The sequence below is a fragment of the Vulpes lagopus genome, chromosome 2 (assembly GCF_018345385.1).
Source record: "Vulpes lagopus strain Blue_001 chromosome 2, ASM1834538v1, whole genome shotgun sequence".
NCBI classification, from domain to species: Eukaryota; Metazoa; Chordata; class Mammalia; order Carnivora; family Canidae; genus Vulpes; species Vulpes lagopus.
In genome coordinates, this window is record NC_054825.1 from 6,031,687 (window position 1) to 6,047,705 (window position 16,019).

The 16,019-nt window shown below is 46.6% G+C and overlaps 1 protein-coding gene across 2 annotated transcripts in view; it reads left to right on the forward strand.

Moving 5' to 3' along the window:
* ADAM12 (ADAM metallopeptidase domain 12) overlaps window positions 1–16,019 on the forward strand; it is a 331,063-nt gene that overhangs the window by 265,258 nt on the left and 49,786 nt on the right. For both annotated transcript variants that reach the window (XM_041745566.1, XM_041745567.1), the window contains exons 12-14: window positions 9,007–9,184; window positions 13,938–14,027; window positions 15,438–15,633. In XM_041745566.1, the coding sequence (XP_041601500.1) occupies window positions 9,007–9,184; window positions 13,938–14,027; window positions 15,438–15,633 (464 nt within the window). The remainder of the gene's footprint in view (window positions 1–9,006; window positions 9,185–13,937; window positions 14,028–15,437; window positions 15,634–16,019) is intronic.

Below are 16,019 nucleotides of genomic sequence, written 5' to 3' on the forward strand. Positions count from 1 at the left end.
AACATGAATTATAATGTGCCGCAGATGGCTTCATTCTGAATCCCAGGTGTTTGCTATTAACAATGGAAATGTCCTACTAAGGACGTTTTTGATCATTTGCCCCTGGTCTGGTGCTTTCCCTCACCTTCTGCGGCCCATCTGGTGGGCTCACTGGGTCAGCGCTTGGCCCGAATGCAGTCACTTTCCATTCCTGGAGTTGACACGGGGAATCCCTTCCGGCCACCGTGGGTCTCGTCCTGTGGTGTGAGCCGACGTTCTCCGAGCCATGCCCGATGCACCCGAAGGTGAGCAGAATGTGGACTTGGGACCCACTTCCGCACCCCCCCAACTCAGGGGAGTCTTCTAGCAGGGTCACGCTGCTTCCCGGGTGGAAGACCCCCTCCTTGCCCACTGCTTGGGGCCAGAACCGGCTCACAGCCTCCCCCAGGGGGTGCATTCTGGCCCGTGCTTGACCTCAGGTGTGCCGAAAAAATCCCAACACCTGGCCTCTGCTTTCCATTACCCCAGAGACCCCCAAGCAGGTGCTTGAAGGTGTACTTGGAGTAACGTGCAGGAGCCTGGGTTTTGCTTCTGCCTTTACCTGACCCCAGGGAGCCCAAGGTCTCTGGACAGATGTCCGTCCATTGATGCTAATTCTCCTGGCTCAGCCATTTGTGCCAGGTCCTGCCTGAGACTGCTCTAGGCCCCTGTCCTGGGAGTAACTTCTGGAAGCCGCTCCTAGAAGCCTCTGCTGTGGAAGCAGAACTTGGGATGTCAGGTCAGAGAACTGTGTTTTGAAACCTGAGAGGACTGTGCCAAGGCACATAACCTCTCCGAGCCTCAGTATCCTCATCTGCAAAATAGAAACGACATAACCCGACTCGCAGGGGTATGAGTAAGAATGCCCACGGAGCTCCTGACCCATAGCAGGGGCTTGCTGACCACTGCTAACTGCTCTTAATATTTATGCTCATTACCCCTTGACCTGCAGGCAAGAAGCACTGCAGTGGGACGGCCTCCTTCAGCTGCTCCTCTATCCTGCCGGGCTGCTGGAGACTGGGCCAATCCCAACAGCACTGCCTTCCTGCTGGCACCTAAATTCTGTACATGCTGATTGAGAGTTTTTAGTCCTGGGCCTAACTCTGAGAAACATAAAAGATATTTTTTGAAGATGGCCCTAGAATTTTTGGTTAGAAATTTGACCACTGTCCATCGCAACTGTGACCTCATGCACCCTTGCACTGCAAACGGGTCTCCAGCTCAACTAGAAGAGACCATGATGATCACGTGATGGGGTTTGTGCTCCTGGAGGGATGAGGAACACGTAGAATCAGTTCCAAACTGTAAATTAAGGGGTTGTTTTGGGGGACCCCTGGGTGGCTCAGCGGTTTAGCGCCTGCCTTCGGCCCAGGGTGTGATTCTGGAGTTCTGGGATCAAGTCCCACATCAGGCTCCATGCAGGGAGCCTGCTTGTCCCTCTGCCTCTCTTTCTCTGTGTCTCTCATGAATAAATAAAATCTTTAAAAAATAAAAGAGAGAGTTGTTTTGGGAAAAGTTCTTCAGGCTAGTTGTGGAGTGAACAATTAAAGAATGAGTCATGAGATCATGTTCTCAGGGCACAGAGGTCAGGTCTGCTGTGTTTGGGGTCACAGTCCACCCTGAGCACCGGGCTGGCGGAGGGGGGTACGTGGTGGATGCTCACATGACTGGGAAAAAGCTTTCAGGATCTGCTGACAACCATGGCTGCGTGGCAGGTCAGAGCCAGCCAAATGTGTTTTTGTTTGTGTTGGTGGTTGCTTATGTTCCTAAGTCCCTGTTCTGGTCGAGCTAGAGAAAACCTGGCCCCTCCATTCTGGAGCTGGGTCTTTTTGCTCCTTTCACACCATATATGTATTAAGTTTGAGGGATTGTACTTAACTGCCTAATCCTCCTTTGGCCTCCGACATCCTTTTCCTCTCAAGTTGACACGTACTTGTGGTTTACAGTTTAAAGATTGCTACGTTTGGGCCACAATTATGATAAATTCTGCATCCTAGCAAAAATGTTCCTAAGTCCTTGAGCGTACAAGGCACTCGTAGTCAATAATTTGAAGTAGCCAAAGCAGCAACTCTAAAAAGAAAGACACAGCTGCTTCCTATGAATACTGACAACCTGTACCTCACGGAGCCGTGAAGTTAACTGGAGATTTGTCCCGTTTTTGTCTGAGGTTCACTAATCCTAACCCGTGGCACGTGAGGTCATTGTGCTTACCCCATTCTATGGATGTGAAGACTGAGGCTCAGTTTTAAAACTTGGCTTTAGTTTTGGTAGACGGGGTGGTCAGACTCTGTCTTCCACGTCCAGTTCTTCTCTACCTGTTCTGTGCCCCATGCCCAGGTAAAGAGCCCCAGGCCTGCTGGATCAGTCACTTCTGCTGTCGGGAGGAAATAAAACTCCACTCTAGCCTGCAAAAAAGAAATCAGTGGGAAGCAGCACATCGGCAACGTATTTTCTAAAACTAGCTATTCCTTAATCATTTATCAGCTGTGGGAGAAGTGAGACGGCGGCTGTTGTTTTTTTTCTTTTCCAATCAATTGAAGCAAATCTGGAAGGCTTCCCAACCATCCCGGTTTCCTGCGACATTGGCTTTTCCTGTCACACAGTTGTGTCAGCCGAGCACAGTTGTATTCTCAGCAGCTGCCAGGCCACTTCCCCTCCTTCCCTTGGTCACTCCCATGTCTTTCCTGTGGTCAACACACAGACCAATGTCACCCCCAGAACTCAGAGCTGCGAAGGGCAAGGGTGTCTCCGGGAACCTGGTGCACGGTCACCAACAGTCCCCATGAATCCAGCCCTGTCACACCTGCTTTCCCAGCCTGCCTGGTTTCCAACAAGAAAGGCCATTGTCTCCAGGTAATACCCAGAGAGCTTTTGCAAGACTAGTAACTCCCGACCTCTACTGTCAGAGCTGATAAACTGGCTTTAGTAGGGTTCACCCCAAAAATATAGCAGTGAAATGCACAACAGGTGCCTGCAAGCAAAAAATTTTCTGACTGCAGATTTGTCAAAGTAAAAGTAACCCCTAATAATGTTTTCCTTGGCAGCTTTGTGACGGCTAAAATATTAAGCCTTGTCTGCATTTACAGTGAAAAGCCATAAGAGGCGTTCCTCTTTTGAGAGTGGGTTTTGTGTTTTGGGTTTGTTTTTTTTTTGTTTGTTTGTTTGTTTTCCCCCAGAATCTCCCAGCTGTCTGTTTGGTCCACGTATTTCCAACCTTGGTAGTTAAAAACTAGAGGCAAAGGCGGCTATGTGTGACGGAAGAGGTCACATCTGGGCAGGAGCCAATCACCCTGGCGTGGCATCCACCCGTGAGCGGAAAGCAGCACTTTTCTGAGGCCTAGGTAGAGTCATTTGAAAGTGTTCTTGTGCAGAGGGCAAGTATCTTGCCAGAAGGACTTCTTTTCTAAATAATTCTCCCATTTTATTGCTTTACACCAGTCTATCATTGCTATATGTCAACTCAATTAGCTGCCGCCTTGACATATTTGGGATAATTTACAAGAACTATTAAAAAGTGTATTGTGATGAGCTTCCTGAAAGCTCTGGGAGGAACTGAGGCTTGTCGTTTTAAACCACTGACCCTGGGCTGCAGAAGATCTTCGATGTTATGGGCAACTACGTGGCTCCACGCAGTGCTCTTTTCACCAGTGGGAATCCAGCTTTACCAGGAGACAGGAACAGTTCAAACCACAGGAAGGAGGAATTACCATACGGTGGAGTTGGAAGCAAGAGGAGAGTACTTGCTTAGGAATAGAAACCTCATGTTTTATGACCAGAACATTCCATGGCTCCTTAATTAGTATAACGTGTGATGATTAGTTGGTCATTCTGGTATGACACTGAAAGATATTTGAAAATGTATTCATGATTTGAATTTGACCTTTAAAGATGACGGATACTCACGGGGCATTTTTAGCACCTGCCTAAAATCACGTACTGTTTTCAAGATGCTGTACATTGGGTTTTCCTTAAGAAATGGAAACACAGTGTGAAACCAAACTTTCTAATCTGAGTGCGTGAAAAGGTGACCTATGATGCACCTAGATCGTATTTCTCCTTTTCTGACATAAGCAGATGTGGGTTTGTCCCTATTTCCTTAATGCCACCTGAATTTTAAATCTAGGTCAGTTGCTCCCAAACCTTAATTTTGATAAGTAGTGTCACAGTGTGGATGAACCTTGAAAACATTATGCAAAGTGAAAAAAGCCAGACAAAGGTCACATAATGTACAATTGCATTTCTATGAGAGTTCCAGAACAGGCAAATCCAAAGAGACAGGTTCGTGGTTGACAGGGGCTGAGGGGAGGACTGCTTGGTGGATATGGGGTTTGTTCGGGGGGATAAGGAAAATAAATGTTTGGGGCGATGGTGGCACAACATTATGAACATACTAAAAGTGACTACATTGTATACTTTTAAATAGTGGACTTGACATTATGTGAATTTTACCTCAATTTTTAAAAATTCACCTTGAGGGCTTATTAAAATATAAGTTGCTGGGCCCCACCTCTGAGTTTTTCTGGCTTAGTAGGTCTGGGTAAGGCCTGGACATTTTTGCGTTTCTAGTAGTTTGCCAAGTGATGCTGACTCAGGGCCCGCACTTTGAGAACCACTCATCCTGGCGCACATTGGACAGTGGGAGGATTTGTCCTTCGTATTTAAATCAGTACATTAGGGCCTATTGATCACTGTCCACATTCCAGGCGTTCCTACAGGTAATGCAGTGTGAACTGCCCTCAGTAATGAGGAAGATGGGATTTTTAAATAACTGAACTCAGAATTAAATCCAGTGTCCGCCATTCTCTAACTGTAAGGTCTTAAACCAACCCTTCCTCTTGTTGGCAAAATGAGAATAGTACCTGTCTCACTGGATTGCTTTGAAGTTTTAAGTCTAAAAGCAAAAAAAAAAAGAAAAAGAAATGAATATTACTTGAGAAAGCACCCACCATGCCACCCAGCTTAAAGAAGTGTCTCCATACATATTTTTAAAAATACATCTGTTTATATCAACTAAATATAATTATATGCATTATAATTATATACAATTTGTTTTTATATACATTCTATATTATGTGGATAAGCATGCATAATATATTTATTTTATGTATATGCAAATATATGTCCATATTCTACTTCTATGGATGGAGAGGCAGTGTGGGGCATGGGTGTGTCCGATAGTTCCCTTGGCAAAGGTTCTACAAGGGGACAGGGAAGGGCTCTAGCCATATTTGAATTATTTGATCCTCCTCAGAGCTTTGAACATAGTAATAGCCTCTTGAAGACTACTTCTTGAGTAAATAGGTGGGTAAGTGATTCCGTAAAAAGAGTAGTGAACAAACTACCCAAAAGGTTTAATTCTGCTGTCATCCAAAGCTCAGAGGCAGAGTCGACACCTAGGAAGTGGGGTGATGAGCTTGGCCGTGCCAGGCATGTTCCTGGTATCATTCTTTTACGTGTGACTGAGTTGAAGAGGTAGCCGTCTTAATAATCACTGGGCTGATAGATACTGTCCATGGCTTCTTGACACCATCTTGGGGAGTAGCTTCCATACTGTGTTCGTGGTCCATTGGCACATTTTTCACGAGGATAAGTGAACTGTTCTTTGACTCCTTAAGCCAAGACCTCAGTTATCCGCTAAGCATTGTGCAACCATGCCTATTTGGATGTCAAACATTTTCAAATATGTGTCGATTAGGATTGTATTACAATTAGAGGAATCTAATATTTGGTGCCATCAAATTCCTTTTGGAGATTTGAAATCATTTTACCTCACTAAATTCAGTTTACTGGAAGGCCCATTAGGTTATATATAACTTTTTTTTAAGATTTTATTTATTTATTCATGAGAGACACAGAGAGAGAGGGGCAGAGACACGGGCAGAGGGAGAAGCAGGCCCCATGCAGGGAGCCTGACCTGGGACTCGATCCCGGGTCTCCAGGATCACACCCTGGGCTGAAGGCAGCATTAAACCCCTGAGGCCCCGGGCTGCCCTATATATAACTTTTAGATATTCTCTATTTGCTTGTCATTCAAAAATAGTTTGTTCTGGGTGGCTCAGTTGGTTGAGTGTACAACTCTTGGTTTGGGCTCAGGTCATGATCTCAGGGTTATGAGACTGAGCCCCATGTAGGGCTCAGCACGGTCTGCTTCAGACTCATTCTCTCTCTCTCCCTCTGCTCCTCCCTCCTGCACATTCTTTCTCTAAAATCTGTTGTTTTTTTTAAGTTTGCTAAAAAGGGAGACAATAATAAGAATTTGTAGTTTTTATGAAAAATACTTTCAGCTGTTATCAGTACCTGGTCCATGCAGGGCAGAGTCCCACCATCGCCACTTAATATTTGTTGGTAGTCTTCTTGCCATTGACATGATCTCAGGTGGCCTAGGGGCTTTCTATTGAGCAAATTCCTCTAGTGCAGTCATATCTCTCCACTGGATCTTTGCACCAGCTCTTCCCTGTGCCTGGAACATTCCTTCTTTAGATGTGCCCACAGCTTGGTCCCTCTCATCCCTCTGGTGGGAAATTTTCAAATGCCACCCCCCACCCCCAATGATGTCTTTCCTGACCAGCCTTCCTAAAAGTTCTGTTCTTCCCACACACAACCTCTCCTTCTTGCCTGTTTTATTTTTCTCTTTGACACCCTTTTCTAGCACACTTAATTGGCCCCCTTACCTTATACAGCACCTTCCTGCCCCACTGGAGTGCTAGCTCCATGATGGCCAGGATTTTTCTGTTTTGTTCATCCCCCTATTTCTAAGAGAAATAGAGATTCATTACAACACAGATAACAGGTGACAGCATCTAGCACGGGCACACAAGCATACTTTTGCCAGCAAGGATCTCCTCTCCTTTCCCAAACACTCTGCAGTTTAAATCCTAGACTTAAACCAATCCCATTCACCTTATTACTATCTCTCCCTTTTCTTTCATGTCCTTTCCCTAAAACCCAATATGTATTTATTTTTGCGAGACAATGAGATAGATGTCTAAGCTGGAACTGGAGCTAGTCTTGGCCCTCTAGCCTCTGGAGGACATCCTCTGCCCACTTGGGAAACAGGGTGATTCATATCACTCTTTCATTGGGCTTCTCTCAACTACTGTTATTCTTGCTCTAAACCGTTCCTGAGATGTACAGGTGATCCTAGTGTCTTTTCTAATGAACTGTTAAAACATTCTAGAAATCAGTTCTTTTCTGGAAGGAACTAGTAAGAATTCATCACAACACTCGGTTACATAGTACATAAGAATGACGTTTGGTCTCCTGGATCAGGCCCTGACATACATAAGCGTCCTAGGACTCTCAACTCAGAAGAAAGTCTGATCTCCTTGCCTTGATGAAACTTATGTCTTTGCAAAGCAAAGAAGTGCTCTGAATTCCCTCTGTAATGTACCCATTGTCTTTTCAATACAAAGCACTTCTAAATTGATAAAATTAGAATTTTCTTGTGATCATCATTTGAAGCTATTCAGCATCATTTTGGTATCAAGAATAATCAATCTGTCTGACAAAGAAAATTATAAAGATTTCAAAAGGAACTTTGTGACAGCACTATAAATAAGTCCTAGTTTATTATTGCCTTTCCATCCAAGAGCAAGATTTGCACTTCTTAATTTATTCATAGATTAGAATTCTACTCCAGAGTTAATAACCTGCGACTGATAGAAAACACTTGGGGTGGGGGGGTGGATAAGACAGTGTTACCAGTTTATTACCAGGAAATTATCCTGATCTCAAAATATTGCCAAACTGTATCAAATGGTGGCCAGCCTGTCATCTTCAGGAAAATGTAGCAGCTTGCTTTGGCCAATTGATTAGGATCCAGTTGTAAAGTCATCCTAAACGTCTGTGTGGAAAGAAGATGTTTAGGCTTGCTGGTCAGCAGGCCCCTGCTTCCTCACTAGGTAATAAAACCTTCTAGGTTTCTGGCATGCTTGTCCCTTATAATCACTGCTGCCTCAATATAGGAGAAAATTCATTTGAAGAGAGAGGGCGATACTCTACTTGTGTTGGGTAACACTAACTGCTGTAGGAAACAAGCCACTGATTTTTGGTGGCTTACCGTAACCGAGGTGTGTTTCCCTTCCATATGACACCCCGGGGCTCTAAGCTACAGGTGGCTTCCCTCCCAGCAATGAGTCAGGACCAGTGGCATGTATGGCTCTTTCACCTCCTGGGACATTTGGAATAATACCCTGAGCTCAGCTGGCAGAGGGGAAAGAAAGGACCTAAGGAAGAACTCACTTAACTATATTCAACCAGAAGTGTTCCACATCACTTCACCTCTGCTCACATTCCACTGCCAAGAATTAGTCATATAGCCCACCCTGGAGTGGGCGGGGGAGGGGGGGCAGCCTGTCTAGACCATGGAAGGGAGAATGTGAACTTTGCAGGGCAGTTGGCCAGCTTTGCCGTATCCCTTCGTCACCCTGGTAGTTTGAGGCAAGAGCAGGACCTGCATTTCTGGCCACCTCCATTCTCTCACAGCTATGCTTTGGGAAGCAGTGATTTGTCCCTGGTAAACCCACACACCAGTTTCAGCTGGCCCTGACCTCCAGTGGGGTTGTGTCCATGCAGCCGTGGAATTGCTAAATGCAGTCACTTGTTCTCACATCTTCTTTGTACTTTCCACTAAGGACATCGGTATGTGTTCATATTGGAAACCGCAGGTTCCAAGAATGCAGTTTTCATTATATCATTTCATATAGAACTGCTGATAATCATCTGTAACGAGATCCTGGCTAAATTTGTTGATGGGAAAACCATCAAAAGGTCATTTTTTTTTTTGATAGACCACTTCCTCCTTGGTAGTGATGGTGCCATAGAAGAATGGGTCCCAAGAGGTAGCTGAATACGCCCCGTGTTGGGCAAGGTAGTTAAGCCTTGGTCGGTGGGGACCAACGGCGGCCACATTGGGCAGGTGTCATCGGTGGGTGCCATCGGTGGGTGCTCTGTGCCTCGACCGCTGACTGTCCCAGTCCTTCCCTGCAGGTTCCCATTCCCCATGGTGTTCAGCAGCTGTAGCAAGAAGGACCTGGAGGCCAGCCTGGAGAAGGGCATGGGCATGTGCCTCTTCAACCTGCCCGAAGTGAAGCAGTCTTTTGGAGGCCAGAAGTGCGGGAACGGATACGTGGAACAAGGAGAGGAGTGTGACTGTGGGGAGCCCGAGGTAAGAGACACATCCCGGGACCCTTGCCTTGCATCCGCAGCTGGCAAAGGCACACACGCCAGGAAGAATGATGCAGCAGAAAGTGCTAGAAACTCAGGATGGGAGTGTCCCAAATGGCCTCCTCAACGACCAGCCGACCAGCCGCACAAGCCGGGGTGGCCCTCTTGAATTGTCACAATTGCACACAGAATAAGTTGTAGTGCTGGTTTTAAAAGATCAAGGATCTCCTCTATTGAAGGACACTGTATAGGTGAGGCGAGATGAGGACAGAAACAATAAAAAAATCAAAAAAAAAAAAAAGCATTTAGCTGTGGGTTTAACAGAGAAGAAAGCTTTGGAGTGCTAGCTTCAGATGGCTAATAAGCATCATTTCTTTCTCTTTGCAAGGCAGGCGACCAGAGGGGAATTTGAATAAGCAGCATTCATTTTGCACCAAGAGCCCCCACCCCCACCCCCACCCCCACCCCAAGCTGCAGTTCCCTCCGATGCCACAGCCTCCTCTGTATGCAGACCTGAGGCTCCGGGCTGCTGCCTCCTGGCTCGTTAGCTTTCAGAAGCAATAAGCGGAAGCAGGGAACATTTTTATCCAGCAATGGGCTCGTCTAACCCTGTTTTCCAGCCGATGTCAGGAAAATCTCTGGTTTCCTTAGGGGCCTCAGATAGTGTTCATCAACATAAAAATTATAACGGCCACGGTTTTAATCTCTGAATAATCTTGAGAAGGAAAGAGAAAGGCAGAGGGGACACAGTGAGACCTCCTGGTAAAACAAGTGCCTCCTGGAAGCTTGGAGGAGGTGGTGTTTAGAATAAATCAAAGCAGGCAGTTTGTACTGCAAGCAGTCTGCATGTGGGATTCCCTCCCCGAGAGCTGATGCAAGCTGAAAGGGTAGACGGGTTCAAGGCGGGCTTGGCTGGACTCGCAGACAGGCTGGGCGAGGGCTTAGCAAGAGCATGTCCTGGAGAGCCGCTCTGAAAGGGGGCTCCCGGGTGGAGGGAAATGTGCAGAGACCCTGGGATAGCCCTCGAATTCCTGTGTTTATCAGACAACTCGTCCTAGAATCTCCTTCATCTGCTTAATCTCTGGGCCTCTGTGGTTTCCCATACCAGCAGGCCCAGTCTTGGTCTCGGTCTGGCCATTTCTGCAAGAATGTCGGAGTGGATAAGTACCAGGGGATGGGCCTGCTAGGGGTGGCTCCAGCAAATGTTTGTGCGCCCTTTCCAGACCTGGGATTCATCAGCGATAACAGCACTGACCAGAGCAGCAGGGATTTTGCTCACAATGTGCTGCGGGTGACTGCTGTACAGGAGCCAGTCCTCGTGCAGGGGGCTATAGAAACCCTTCTTAAGATTAGCGGAGGAAAACTTGAAACTGTCACGGAATGGGGCATGCAAAGGGGAAATTCCTTAGAGACTTTGTTAATTACTTGAAGAAGAAAATCAAAATTAGTTTAAATTACTCATAGTTCTCAGGAGAGGCCATGTGGACTTAAAACGGTTTGTCTTTGATTTGAACTCCTTGTAATTGTTTATTTAATCCAAATAAATTTAACAGCTCTTTATAGAGCCCTGAACTCTCAGGTTTAGAATGACCATCAGCAATCACTTGCCCCATATTCTAGTACCAGTAGCGGCACTGCTGCCACCCTCACCACCACCACCACCACCCCACCATCATCACCCTACCATAACCGCTGTCATCTTCATCCCTACCACCACCACCATCCCTACTGCCATCACTGCCACCACCACCATCACTGCCATGAGCTCCATCCCCAGCATCCCCATCAGCACCACTATCACTACCATCACTGCCATCTCTACCACCAGCGTCCTCATCACCACCATCCCATCAGCAAGTCTGTGAGTGCCTCAAATTTGCCAGCCACTGATGTGATCCTCAACTTCACCGCCATTGAGGAGGCATTGGCTTTGACAGGGTGCTAACTATCTCTCCAGGCAGGATAGTGTCGCAGGACAGCACTGATTAAACCAAACTCTCCTTATGGAGACTATATGCCTGCATATAGTCCTCAACCGTATATTTCTATGATTAGGGTCCTTATTTCACAGGATAATTTCTTGATATTTGAATAGAATTGTCATTTTCCTCATCCAAAGGCCTTTTGTCCAAGAAATCTTCCAGAGTCACAGGCAAGGCTTTGCTTCAATTTCCAGATCTTTAGTTTTTGCTTTTTAAGTTGTGTCCAACAGCGTAACAACCCAAATCCAGTTTCCAAACTGCTATGACCAGTCAGACCTGAGCTCCGTTCACCTGGGCTCTTTATCCCCCTCCCCAGTGCCTAGACCCTGGGTGCTTCATGTTGACCCACACACCCCCTGGCCCACAGAAGGACTCAGTGTGTCACCACATCAGTGAGCAAATGGGATCAGGACAACTTCCCCAGCTCACAACTGGACCCAGCTTCTGCCCCATGCTCCCAGAAATAATTCCCACTGTTTTCAAGAAGCTGCACTGTAGACTGATCCTGGTCCATTGTGATCAAGGATCTGTCTACCACCCACAACCCAAGAATGACAGGGCCTTTGCAGAGAGTTCTTCTAATGGCTTCATTAGTCATTTTTCTTTGGAGACTTAGGGTTCATTGGCTCTGTTGAACTTTTCTGTTGAGTACTAAAATAATAAATGTATCAACAGATGAAGAATTTGTCTCTTCTGATAAATACAGTACTGCAGAAGAAATAGATCCTAGTAGTTAAGAAGGCAAGTGGCTGCTGAAGCCTTCCGTACAGGGCATGGGATTTACAACCACCATAAGGATATCCTGACAACTCACTCATTCATCCAGCTAACAGGGTTGGGAAAGCAGCCTTATCTCCTTGTTTAAAGTCAATAGAATGCCAGTAGCCTGCAAATATCTTTTAAACTTAGTTATCTTTCTCACATTATCAATCCCCTTTGAAGTCAAAGCCATTCTACTTGGCTGCATTTCCATTTGAGCGGCTGCTTATATTATTTGGTGATTTGGTCGGGGGTGGGGAAGTAGTTCTCAAAGAATCTTAGGGCCTAGTTTTCAGATGGCTGATTTAGCTTAGGAGCTCAGGTAAATCTGTAATTTAGTTAGTGTCTCATTAGTAGAGCCATTTAGACTTTATTGAACAGGACGACACTGCTGTATATTTGATGGCACTGGTCAGGAATGCAATCAATGGACTCCTTTAAAAAAAAAAAATAAAGAAAAACAGGTTCCTAAACTTTTTAGGATGATAAGTCCATGAGTTAGAAACCCTTACTGTTATGAAAGTTACAGCTATTACTTCTGGTTGGCACTTTTATTGTGTATATTAGACATTCTGGATGTTTATGAAGTCCTTGAAAAATTTAAAATTTAATAACTTTGGATGTATGTACAGTAGGAGCAAATGGTAAACACCAAATGAGAGCGTAATTCACAGCCTTATGCAGGGTATAGTTCAGAGATCTAGGATAATCCTAAATCTTCTGGATTATCAACAGGATTTTATCAATTGCATCTATAATACTAATGATAAATTCATTTACAGAAAATGGTTTTCAGGAGTAAACAACTATACTATTAAAATAGTCCATGATTGGCTTCACTCTAGCTAATAGTATGCACATTCTTCTGCTCACGTCCTGTAGTAAATAAAAGGACAATGATAAATTAATACTAAAGACTCAACTCTTCTGATAATTCAGTTTCTCTTAAAGTGTGTAAACTCCAAGTTATTAGAATGCTCTAAAGTGCAAGGACTTCCTGAACACCTAGATAATATGTATAGACCTTTTGTGGATAGCTAAGCAAAAGGTGTCCATCCCCTATAGTTTTTTGTTAGAAAAAAACGGATACTTGGGAAGCACAGCTCAATGAAGGGGGTCATTTTCTCTCATTTCAGAGAGAACAAATACATCTAATATTTGATGTGGGCACAGCCCACAGCCCTCCTGCCAGCATCTTGGTCATTATACTGTGCATTTCAGATCTGAGAGGTGCCCTGTCAGGTGAGGCAGCTCACCTGTGCTGAGCAAGAGTCTTGGCTACAAGCATTTGGTCAGATTACCGGGACCTGTGGTCCAAACACAATTGACTGGACTTCATTTCCTGCCAGCACGCCCCAGATGAAAAAAGTCAGGATTTGAAGAGTCAAGTTTGTACGCATCTCTGTGTGTTTTTTTTTTAATTTATTTCTTTTATTTATTATTATTTATGATAGTCACACACACAGAGAGAGAGAGAGAGAGAGGCAGAGACACAGGCAGAGGGAGAAGCAGGCTCCATGCACCGGGAGCCCGACGTGGGATTCGATCCCGGGTCTCCAGGATCGCGCCCTGGGCCAAAGGCAGGCGCCAAACCACTGCGCCACCCAGGGATCCCTCTCTGTGTGTTTTTAAATAAGTATATTCAAAGTATTCCGGTGACCCTGGTACAGTTAGTTCATTGCACTAAGACCTGAATTAATCAGAGACCTCCCTGCGGGGCCCCAAGTGCAGTCGACGTGGCTGGATTCGGTAGCCAGCCTTCCTGTGCAGGCTCCCGTGGCCTTGACGAAAGGTGTCAAGGGCTACCGACTCTTCCCCAGGGATCACAGACCCCATCAGCTGGTAAACACTTAACAGAGGCTTGGCTTTCTTACAGATAAAGATGCTCTCAGTCAGGCTGGTTTTCAGCTCAAGGGCCAGGCCCTCTGGTTCCTCCTTCCCTTTATAGTCACCATCTTCCGTGAGTAGTTGCCCCACGCGACCGTGTCAAATGAATCCCACTCCCCTCTCCAGGAATGTATGAATCTCTGCTGCAATGCTACCACGTGCACCCTGAAACCAGATGCTGTGTGCGCACATGGGCTGTGCTGTGAAAACTGTCAGGTGAGTCCTCTAGACCCCAAGGCCACCCCCAGGTTCAGGTGGTTCCACTCGGATGCAAGACAAGCAACACGGCAGGATGGCTTCCTGACACCTCTGCACCAGCTGACATCTCCCACTGCCTGTTCTTACTGTCACCCCATCTTCATGTGAAATGCGCACTTCAGCATTGGGAAATAACTCTGGGATAAGTTATTTATTTATGGGTGAAAAGCAATTTTTCCACAAAACCCCAGCTCAGTGTGAAATGTTCCAGTTGTGCCATTGCAGGCATGTCAAGTCCCATCACCATCATGGGACCAACTGGAGAGCCAGGCCCCACCCTGGTCACCCAGCCCCTGCCTGATGTTCCAGGGGTTTTATGTCAACAGCTTCATCCTGAGGTCCTCCTAACACAAGGTGCTTGCTGGCCAACGTAGCCCGGCCCAGCCAATCTCGGCACTTTCCTACTTTAGCCATTCCTGCCGCCATGACTGCGTTTGTTTTGGCAATTCCAGGGTTTGTCTCATTATTCAGAGCTGAGACCCGACTGACTAGAAGCCTGAGCTTTTGATTCAAAGATTCCAAGGATAGACTTTATTTCTTTTTTAATTAAGCAATTGATTTTGGCATTGTGCTCGTAGGAAACTCCCTCTTAGCTCCCCAGCTAGAGCACAGTGATTCAGAAGTGCATTACACCATCCCAGGCCCAGCTTGAAATATCCCACCTGCCCTTTCTACTTGTGATTAATGCCTGGGGAACAGTAAAGGAAGCTGGCTGTGGAAAGTGCCAGAGATGGGCGGACGGTAACTCATTGGTTGTGTAGCCTCTGACCAACCACTCTGTGCCTTTGTTTCTTCAACCACAAAAAGATGAGGCATTGGCCAGCGGTCCCGAATGTCTTTTATTGCTCCCTTGCTTCGCTCTTCTCTCCTTCTCTCGGTGATGTCCTGCAGACAGGTTTCCAACTCCATGATTTGATGACAAAGTGAAATATTATTGTGACCCAGCCCTTGGGATGATTTTTGTCATCTTGGCCACCAGCACTAACACTGTAAGTGCACACTCCATTGTAAAACACATGACGGGACTGGCGACCAGAGATCTTCAGAATTAAGGAGCCTACCAGCCAACACTCCCTTCCTACTCCTCCTCGAAGTGACAGGTGCCAGCAACCAGCTGGTCTGCTCATCAGAAAACCCTAATATTGCATGAAATTAAAAAGAAGCAGCCTTGCCCACCCCCATAGTGGAGCCCAGAGCAAGATTCTGTTTACTTAGTGACTCTCTGTCTCTCTCTTCCTTTGGAATCCTTGCCCTTTGATGTGAGGCTTCATGAGAATGGCCTTGGTCCATTCTACCCCAGGAGTGCTGCTGGGCAGCTGGTCCCCCCTTTCCCACAGTGCACGTGCTATAAACAGCCTCTCCTTCCAGCTGAAACCTGCAGGAACGGCGTGCAGGGACTCCAGCAATTCCTGCGACCTCCCAGAGTTCTGCACGGGGGCCAGTCCACACTGCCCAGCCAATGTGTACCTGCACGACGGGCACCCATGTCAGGGGGTGGATGGCTACTGCTACAACGGCATCTGTCAGACCCACGAGCAGCAGTGCGTCACACTCTGGGGACCAGGTAGGTGGCTGCCACTAATGGGCGCAGAGCAATGGGGCTGGGGAGCTCGCTCCGTGTCCCTGAGCATTGCTCCTGCAGCGCACCATCTATGAAGCTTCCCTCCATTCAGCTGGAGTGATTGGCTCCCTGGCAGGTCTGGGGCTGTGCCAGGCAGTGGACATGCAAATATAGGCCCCTCCTGAGGGCTCAGTGCGGTCCAGAGAGGAGAGATGTGTAAGCAACTACTGTGTGCCCTGGGGAGTGACAGAGAAGAGTCAGCCACGACCCCTACCCTCAGATAGCTTAACAGGTAGTTGGGCAGAAAGGTGGGACCCCACACACACCCACCCACTCTGAGTATGTAGGTGCTTCTTGATGCTCAAACAAGGACCCCAACCAAAGGCTGA